General features: G+C 42.7%; 1 gene segment (V, D, J or C); it reads left to right on the top strand.

Moving 5' to 3' along the window:
• The first annotated feature begins 8548 nt into the window (after positions 1–8548).
• LOC140910042 (Ig kappa chain V-III region MOPC 321-like) overlaps positions 8549–10849 on the top strand; it is a 49096-nt gene continuing 46795 nt past the window's right edge. Inside the window, 1 exon segment of the V gene segment in view lies at positions 8549–8597. Within this exon segment, the coding sequence occupies positions 8549–8597 (49 nt within the window).

Genomic DNA, 10849 nt, shown 5'->3' with positions numbered 1-10849 from the left:
TTCCAGTTAACTCAGTCTCACCGAAAATAGCAAGAAGAGAGAACGAACGTTTAAAGAAATAAGGGCCTGATCCAAAACTCTTGGAAATCAGTGGGGCCCGGATCCACCAAGGGACTATAGTGTAATTGACACTAGGGAAACTGAGGCAGGAATCCTACCTGAGGGATAACCAGACCCTGGGTCTATGCTGGATTATAAAACAGTACAGGACCACTCGAACTGCGGCAGCACAAAGCATCTACAACAGCCCATAATCTGGACAGCCATACAGGGGCAGCACAGCCCAAACCATAGGTGGCATTGCCAGGGAGGGTTTGTGTGCAGGGTGCTCAGAGACTGTGCTGATTTTCTCTCTCTCTCACACACACACACACGCAGTCCTAGCACAATTTAAAATTTCCCAGCCATTGAAAGAATCCCACAGGTTGGTAGCAGCAGCAGAATCACTTGCTTCTATAGTCTCATGGTCATCAGTGGGAGCTGCAGAGATCAGGGGTTGTATATGACCCTGGAGCTGTACCAGGGAATGGACGTTTACTGAGCAGCCTCTTTAAACAAGAATCTAAACTTCCACATCACTGACACCATACAGCCACATTCAACTGCCAGTGGGAGATGCTGGGAGCACTACACTTTTGAAAATGTGGCCATATATTTTAGTTGCTGAAATATGGATTTATGAGTCTAACTTTAGATCTCCAGGAATGCAAACCATGATCTATTTACGCAATGTCATACAGAACACGGGAGCACCGACACAGGGCTCACAAACTATTTAATGGGATGCTAGCCTATTCTTCCATATTACATTTACCTTTGGGATTTAAATGGCAGAAATAGGAGACTAAGGGTCCCACAACCCTGTGCATCCCTATAGGGTCTCTGAGGTGATGAATCATAAATCCAGAAGAGAGCAGTAGGGAAGAGAGGCGTTAGCCCTGATGCAGGGAAATCAGCACCACTGAATTCATATTTATGGGGAAATTCCTACTATAATGACAATTCTGAGCTCATTAAATTTAAAGAAGCAGCCCCGCAACACTGATGAGCTGAAAACATTTATTTCCATTCCACCCTGACAAATGCCACTTCAACATAAAGTGAGGGACAGGGACTTTATTAATATGGGTATTTTCAGCACCCAACAAAATAGTGTCCTGATCCAGACAGGGGGACCACAGGCCCCACCATCTCTATCATCAGAATTGCCAAATTGAGGGTGCTGCCCCAGCGCCTATCAGGTTCTACTTGCCTATTTCATCCACAGCCCCTTTTTACTTCCCTTTTTCTGCATGTTTTAGGTCAGGTGGAAATTTTCATCTCTGAACTAAATTTGCATATTTCTCATCCAAGTGACACTGCCCTGCAGCTCTGAGCCAGTACAAATGTTCCATGTCACTCATTACAGTTTAGTGATCAGCAGAGGGTCAGTCAGACATAGCAAGATGATCTCGCAGGCTCAGCTCATCTGGCTGTTAATGCTCTGGATCCAGGGTAAGGATCAAGTGAAGTTGGGGCTGGTTCACTGAAGCTGCAATAAGCCACACAAAAATTTAAGAAAAGTTGTAAAATGATATATAAAAATTCTTCAGCTCGTGACGGTAACTTCTGAAATGCCAGTCTCCTTCTCACTGCAAAAGAGACCAAAAATGGTTTGATCAAAATACAACTGAAAACACGTTGGGATGAAAGGATCTCCTCAAACTTAACATTAGTGTCATTCTCAGAAGATCAACTATCAGAAGACAGAAAGAGACAGACGGGAATATCTATAAAGACAAAATAGTCTGTCTTTTGATTAACTATATATTATCTATATTTATGCTATATGTATATACAAGAGAAAGAGACAGTACATGTACATACTAATTTATATTCTGTTTGTTAATTCAGACTCCAGTGGGCAGATTGTGATGACTCAGACTCCAGAATCCCTGTCAGTGTCTCCTGGTGACACAGTCACTATCCGCTGCAAAGCCAGTTCAAGCCTCACCAGTGGTAGCTCTCACTACTTAGTCTGGCACCAACAGAAATCAGGACAAGCTCCTAAGCTCCTTATCTATGCTGGAAGCTCCCTGCAAACTGGGGTCCCAGCCTGGTTCAGTGGCAGTGGGTCTGGGACTGATTTCACTCTCACAATCAATAGGGTTGAAGCTGAAGATGCTGGAGATTATTATTGTCTGCAGCATCACAGCTACCCTTTCACACAGCGATACAGACCCATCCAAAAACTTCCCCCACTCTGTCCCTTTCAATGTAACAGCTGCTCCCTACACATAGTGTAGCTGCTGTGCTAGATTTCAGACAGTGTTTTGATCAGTCTTTCAACACTAGGCAGAGTCCCCTGCACCCACTGCTGTCCTTTCTATAATACTGTAGTCTCTGTCCCAAAACCAGTGTCCCACTGCTAACAGCAGCGTTGACCTGAGCAGCAGCAGATATCCTGGAATTATAGGTCAATTTCTCAGTACAGGAGAAATGAGTGAGGTAGAATCTAAGAATACCAAGAACAAATTGTTTTCTTTACGTATAAACACCAGACCTGAAACAGGTGATCACAAACAGCATGCAGTCAAACCCCTGTTTCTTCTCATCCCAGAACCAATACCCTTATTCCCAGAGAGCAAATCTGCCTGAAGAATTTACTCTAATCAGAGACCAGGACAGAGCGCAAACTCTGCAGCTACTCACAAAGCTTTTTTTCCTCAGAACCCTGAATAGCAAAAGTAACACCACCACAGCAGGTCTTCCCAAAACTGAACAGCTGCTGGAGGACTAGGTAACAGCACCACCTGGTGACATCACTACAGTAAAGTATGGTATCCTGACAGAAAACTTTGCTTCTAGAGATACTTTGTTCAACAGAGCCTTTCTCCCCCACAGCAGAAGCTGATTTGGGTGCATTTTTTCTTGCATAAATAATTTTACTCTCCAATTCTTCAAAATAATTCTTACTTGTACCAACTCTGAGCACGTCGGGATTAAAACAGTGCTTTATTGGCAGCTCTGCCTTTTGGAATGGCTGGAGCAAGTTCCTAAACTCCAAAACTAGCAGAGCCCGGAAGGGTCGAAGGGGCATCAAGCTCACCTTCTGGAATGAAGGAACAACTCGTGTTACTCTCCAGCGACCCACTCTGCTGGACACTGGACAGGAGCTATTGGTGGCATCCAGCCCTCCTCTGACAGAGGGAAGATCACAGCAACATGGGGCCTCTGCAGGAGAAATTGGGCAGTTGTGAGGTTCACAAGTGGGCTCAGATGGGAAAAGAAGCACAAAATCTTACTTCTCCTTTAGATGAGGGCATTTGATTTTTTCAGGGCTGGGGCAGAGGTTGGGAGTTGAGGATTTATTTGCTTTTACCTAAACTGATACTGAGCATTGGAGGTGCTGGTTTCTCGGCTGGGGTTTCCTTCCACTGAGCTTAAAGCAACAGCACTCTCAGCATCCAGATCCCTGTAGAGAGGACTCAAGCGCTGAGATCTTACAGGATAAAAGCTGCAGCTTAAGTAAAGGGAACCAAAAGCAGAGCTTATGAGACAGCACTCGACTCTGGCGGGGATGCTAAAGGCTGGGATTTCTCTGGGCCTGCACAGGATTATACCCTGCAACACTAAACCCACCAAGAGATCAGATCACAGCTACACAAAGTGGTCGTAACCTCGCCTACGATGGAGCATCCAACGGGAACCGTACAAAGTGAGTAATGCTGGGCAGAGAGGGGCAGGCCAGGGTAGCCAAGACAGGCCCCATGTGAGCTTCCATCTGCAGAGTGCTCATGTTCTTAAAGAGTGGAAGAATAACGCAACTGTATTCTTAATTCTTTTTCCATGTGTACAATCAGATTCAATGTACTATAACGATAAGCCATTTGACTAATGAAACTGAACTTCTACACTATTAGAGACATATAGGTGAGCCTCTGAAATTCCAGATTAGCTAATACAAAGAAAATACTGTGATAAAATCACTAACGTGTCTGGAAAAAATATAGATAAAATCAGTCCTCATGGCCCTGTTCCCCTTCCACAGGACACCAGTAATACAAGCAAGAATTAAGTCCTGTGTCTCAAAGAACTGAGCCAGTAACTCAGAGGGGGATGAGATGTTTTACATCATTGCTATCATTACACATATTCTGAAATAAGGCAAATAAATCAGTTCCGTAGACACTATGCTCCTCTGCAGGATCCAAGGAACTCTCACTGGGCCCCATTTTGATGTCACTTAAACCACTTTAAGCCAGGACTAACTCTGCTAAGGTAAATGGAGTTAAACCAGTGTAACTGAAATCAGAATCAGACCCAGTGACATTAATGGCAGTTACTTGTATCTTGCCATGGTAGGATCAGTCCCTTATAGATCTGAGGGCTGAATCTCTGCCACAGAGCAAGACAAGATGCATGGCATACTCATAATTACCTGCTCTTTGCTGCCTGCTCTGAGCAATTATAAACATTGTGTTTCACTCTCCATTCTTTAGCGATCAGCACTGGAGAGCTTATACACACAGAAATGATCTCACAGGCTCAGTTCATCTGATTCTTAGTGCTCTGGATGTAGGATAAGAATTGAACCAAGACAGGACTGGGAGAATTAAAAGTATAATTGGCCCTTAAAGAAAAAATATTTTTTAGAAATAGTTTATCAAGCACTAAATATTCCATAGAGTTACACTCATTTCTGATTAAATTTGTCTTATTATAAATTACAAAAAAAAAAAGAGAGAGAGAGAAAGAACATTTTAAAGAAATAAGGGACTGATCCAAAACCCATAGAAGTCAGTGGGAATCTCTGTCCAGGCTGGATCACCTCCAGATTGAAAGAGCTTCCTCAAACTGAACATCAGCATCACAGCTGGGTGACAAGCTATGATCATTACGTCAAGATGCACATGGGAATATTTACAAAAACATAATATTGTTTAGAGGGACACTCACATTCATATTGAGTTGTACTGTATTCATAAATTAGGATTCCAGCTGGCACACTGCGATGACTCAGACTCCAGAATCCCTGTCAGCGCCTTCAGGAGACATAGTCACTATAATCTGCAAAGCCAGTTCAAACCTTACCAGCTGCAGTAGAACAAATGAAATTTTAAGCTGGTACCAACTGAAACCTGGACAATCTTCTAAGCTCCTTATCTGTTATGCTTCCAGACTGCAAGGTCAGTGCCTGGGGGGTTGGAAGCAATTTCACACTCAGTCAGTCCTGAGCTTTCATGTTGGCAGAGTGAGCATGTTCAAAAATCTGATAACGTCACACATCAAACTCTAAACAATCCTCTGAGAGCTAAATTAATGTGTGAATATTTACGTGTCATGCCAGAGAAATAACTGGGAAAATAATGTTCTGAACAATTGTGTAGAAGGTTTTAAACTGACAGACCCTTCTAAAGTGTAACTTTAGCACCACTGCCAGACCTCATGGTATAATGCACATGAAATCTTTTATGGCACATCTTTGTGTGTGATTGATCACACATCTGTGTTAACTTCGAAATTACAAACAAAATCTGATACAATGCTGATTGTGATGATACAGACTCCAGAGTATCAGCATATCCAGGAAAACACAGTCACCACTGACTGCAAGACCCGTAGTGGCATTAGCCATGCTATAGCCCAGGACCAGCAAAAATCCAGACAAAGTCTTAAACTTCTTATTTATCATGCTTGTTCTCTTGCCAGTGGTATTCTACCCATTTCAGTTGCAATAGATAAAAGGATGATTTCACCTTCACAATCAGCTGAAGATGGAGATTACTATTGTTAATAATGCTGTGATATCATTTGCATAATGATATATACCATGCAAAAACCTCCCTGCTCTGTTCAGTTCACTGTATCAATGCATATCTAATTCCCATTGAGACGTGTGGGAACAGGATTAGTTCACCCACTGAATCACATGGGCGTAGGACTGGGCCATAAGAATACACAACAAAAATATTCAATAATGTTGTTTAATTCCAACCTGTTTCCTTCAAATGCAGCCAGTGCTCAAGTGTTCAAGGGAATTTAATTATCCAGAATTGTTCAAAGGAGCATTAACAAGATATTTTAAAGCTAGAGGGAGACCAGAACTGTAGACAAAAGGGAACATTTCAAATCAGGCTTATTTTGAATTACCTGCATCTCACAAACAAGTTAATGACTTTCCTTCACACTTTGTAGAAACTTTCCCCTTAGCCCTCGGAGGGAATCTGACAATTTTCAAAGCAAATAAATTTTCCAAGGCCAAAAAATACATAGGAACTAATATAAGGCTTTAGAACAGAAACTGGTTGCAAACTGAATCATGGAGAGGTATTGTGTCTCCATAATAAACAACATTTCAGGATGACTCATCTAGGAGAGACCCACAGATATCAAAGAGGTATAAGGACCCAATCACTTTTCTGACAGGATAAGTAAAATGCACTGGAAAGCTGTGGACTGCCTTGTGTGGGTTACATATAAGAAAGGGATCTTGGCCTTGGCTTTCTTCCTTGCACAGGTTGACTCCTTTCACCACTCATTTAAAAATATTACCGTAATGGGCCTAGTTTGACAGCTTATTAATGTCACTGCAGTGTTTTTGACAATCACTGTACTGTTTTGTAAGGACAGGATTTTCCTTTTTACTCAGTTTATACACTGGGTCTGTTTAAAAAAAATTGCACTAACAGTAGCGAAGAAATTCCATTGCTCAAATAAAAGACATTGATAACTCAGAAATATATTCACTTCCCTGATCTAGTCTATTAATTGGTAACAGTCTTTGGGGGCATTACAAAGTTCTTTTAACACACTTCTTCCACTATAGAAAGTCATGACTGAAAGGTATTTGTTGGTGTGGCTATGAGTATTTGGTGGGTTTGCCTTGTATACAGTATTTCCTAGCAGTGAGCTCTGCCCAATCGCACTCATTCAGGGACTGCGATGTCCCATGAGAATGATAAAACCTAGATAAACTGAACAACAGATAGAACTTCCGTAAGCCAGTTGACCTTTGTTGCCAGTAGTGTTGATGAGGAAGTACACGTAGGGCCAGCATGCCCTGGGTTCATACCACAGTGGAGGAAACTCTTAAACAGCACCAGGTTGCAGGAGCACAAAGGATCTACAACCAACCCTAATCTGACAGCGGTACAGGGGCAGCATAGCCCGAGCAATAGGTGGCATTGCCAAGGAAGGCTTTTGTATGGCCAGAGATTGCAGATTCTCTCTCTCTCTCTCTCTCTCTTTGAGTCCTAGCGCAATTTAACATTACCCAACCATAGAAGGAATCCCCCAAAGGCTGGTAGCAGCAGCAGAGCCACTTACTGCCAGGCTGTCTCCAACACCTTTTATAATCTCATAGTCAACAACAGGAGTTGCAGAGATCAGGGGCTGTGTACGATCCTGGAGCTGCACCAGGACACAGGGAATGGACATTTACTGAGTGATTGCTTTGCATATCTACCCACGTTAAACAAGAAGCTGAACTTCCACATAACTGACACCCGGGCGCCACATTCAGCTACCATTCCAGAGGGAGGTACTGGGAGCACCACACTTTTGAAAATGAGACCAAATATTTTAGGTGCTGAAACACAGATTTATGAATCTAACTTTAAATCTTCAGGACTGAAAATCATAGTCTATTTGTACAATATTACATAGCCCGGGGGTATCACTGCTACCAGGCTCATAATCTATTTAATAAAAGGAGTACTTGTGGCACCTTAGAGACTAACCAGTTTATTTGAGCATAAGCTTTCGTGAGCTACAGCTCACGAAAGCTTATGCTCAAATAAACTGGTTAGTCTCTAAGGTGCCACAAGTACTCCTTTTCTTTTTGCGAATACAGACTAACACAGCTGCTACTCTGAAACCAACCTATTTAATTGGAGCCTAGCCTATTCCTGTAAATTAAACCTATCTTCGGGATTTAAATGGCAGCATAGTCAGGAGGTTCTGGGTTTAGATTCCCTCAACCTTGTGCATCACTATAATGTGATAACTGATAAATACAGAAGGGTACAGTAGGGAAAAAAGAGGGTTAGTCCCCTGCTCAGATCCACTAATACCTGGAGATCACACCATCAGTATCACTTTTAGCAGAAGATTCCTAGTGTGACAAAGATTCCGTGCTAATTAAATTTAAACAAGCTGCCAAGCAATACTGATGAGCTGAGAACATTAATTCCCATTCAACTCTGACAAATGCCATTTCAACACAAAGTGACAGATGACTGTAACCTAATATGGGTTTGCTAAGTATCCAATAAAATAGAGTCCTGATCCAGATAGGCACCATCACTATTGTCAGAACTGGCATGGAAACACAAATGGAGGAGGCCGTCCCAGGGCCTGTTGGGTTGAACGCACCTATTTCATCCACCGCCCCTTTTATTTCCCTTTTTCTGCATGTTTTTATGTCAGCTGGGAATTTTCATCTCTGAACTAAGTTTGCACATTGCTCACCCAAGTGACACTGTCCCGCAGCTCTGTGCTGTTATAAATGTTCCTTGGCACTCATGACAGATTGTTGATCAACCCGGGCCCAGTCAGAGGCTTGAAGATGATCTCTCAGGCTCAGCTCATCTGGCTGTTAGTGCTCTGGGTTCAGGGTAAGAATCAAATGAAGTGGGTGCTGGATCAGTTAAGCTACAATAAGCCAAAGCAAATCTTAATAGCTATACAAATGTTATATAGTGATACATGCATATGCCTCAGTTAATGCCAGTAACTTCTGAAACGAATGTCTCCTAACTTCAACTAAGAAAAAACAAGTTTGAGAAAAATACAACCAATTGAAAACAACTTGGAATGAAAGAACCAGCTCAAACTTAATGTTAGCGTCACTGTCAGAAGATAAATATTCATAAGTAGGGAAAGAGGCCCATGAAAATACATTTAAAATAAAATATGTATTTTGATTAACTATGCTATTGATTATATTTATTGACTCTAAATTTATAAACTAGTGAGAGAGACTATGCGGAGAGATACTACCCATGTATATACTAACATATTCTGTTTGTTAATTCAGACTCCAATGCACAGATTGTGCTGACTCAGACTCCAGAATCCCTGGCCGTGTCTCCAGGAGACAGAGTCACCATCAACTGCAGAGCCAGTTCAAGCCTCACCAGTGGTAGCTCTCACTTACTAGCCTGGTACCAACAGAAATCAGGACAAGCTCCGAAGCTTCTTATCTATGCTGCTACCTACCTACAATCCGGGGTCCCAGCCCGGTTCAGCAGCAGTGGATCTGGCACTGATTATACCCTCACAATCAGCAGGGTTGAAGCTGAAGATGCTGGAGATTATTATTGTCAACAAGGCAAGAGCCTTGTTATTAGAGCCTATTATTGTCAACTCTCACAGCGTTACAGTCCAATACTAAAACCTCCCCATGGTTCTTGTCAGTGTAACAGCTGCTTCCTATACAGGATAATTACTACACTAGATTTCAGACAATGTTTTGATCAGTCTTACAGCACTACACAGGCTCCTCTGCTCTCACTGCTAACCTTCTATACTACTGTACTTATGTCTCTTTCCCAACACCAGGGCCCCAGTGCTGACGTCAGTGTTGACCCTCTGCCAAGTACTAGCAGATGACTGGGCCTTGCATTTTTCTCAACAGAGGAAAAAATCAGCGATGTGGAGTCTAAGGATACTAAGTATAACTTCTTTTATTCGCATGGAACAGAGATGATCAAAGAGAGCATGCAGTCAAACCCCTCTTTCAGGAATCTCATCCCAAGACAAATGCCCATATCTGAGGGAGCAAACCTGCCTCAAGAATTTACTCTAATCAGACACTGAGATAGAGGAAATTCTCCTGCTGTTCCTTCAGCTTCTTTTCCTCAGAACTCTGCCTAACCAAAACAACAGTACAGCATATCTTCCCCAAACTGAACATTTGCTCACACATGAAGAAAAACAACTTGAAAGACTATATGTAACAATGCCACTAGTGACACCTGCCCTAACAATACAAATACAGTTCAGTATATTGTCCTGCCAAACAAGTTTGCTGCTAGAGACGTTTATTTCAATAGAGGTTTATATTGGCAACAGCTGAATTGGGGGGCTTTTGTCCTGCATAAATGATTTTGCTCCCAATTCACCAAAATAATTCTTTCTTGTTGTTCTGTCTGAGTATTTAAGAGAGAGCGCGCCTCTCAGTGTTTTATGGGCAATGTTATAGTGTGGAAAATCTGAACCGAGGTCCTGAACTGCAGACCTGGCAGAGGCTAGCAGGGTTGAAGAGGAATCAAGCTCACCTTCTGGAATGAAGGAACAACTCATGTTACTTTCTCACAATCCATTCTACTGGCTACTTAGAATAACAAACTGGAGTTATTGGCTGCATCCAGCCTTCCTCTGGAGAGGGAAGGTCACAGCAACATGGGGCCTTTGAGGGAGAAAATAAGTAAATGCCAGGTTCACAAGGGCATTTGACATTTTTAGGGCTAAGGGCAGAGGTTGGGATTGGAGAATTTATCCAAACTTTACTAACTTTGGAGGTGCTGGTGGCTTGGCTGGGATTTCCTTCCACTGAGCTCCACCCAACTGCGTTATCAGCATCCAGATCCCTGTAGGGAGGACTCAGGTGCTAAGATTGTACAGGACAAAGGTACAGCCTGGGTAGGTGGCAAAAAGGTTGAGTTTATCAGACAGCAATGGACTCTGAAGGGGATTTTAAGGGCTAGAATTGCTCCAGGTATGCCCAGGATTAGTCCCTGCAATAGCAATTCCACCAGGAGACCAGGTCACAGCAATACAAAGTGGCTGTAACCTCCCCTATGGTTGGATATCCAAAGGGGACCACTGCACCCCAAAGAGTGGCTGGTGCTGGGCAGGACAGGAT

This window comes from Lepidochelys kempii, chromosome 4, assembly GCF_965140285.1.
Source record: "Lepidochelys kempii isolate rLepKem1 chromosome 4, rLepKem1.hap1, whole genome shotgun sequence".
In the NCBI taxonomy this organism is placed as follows: Eukaryota; Metazoa; Chordata; order Testudines; family Cheloniidae; genus Lepidochelys; species Lepidochelys kempii.
This window is presented reverse-complemented; position numbering and strand designations above follow the sequence as displayed.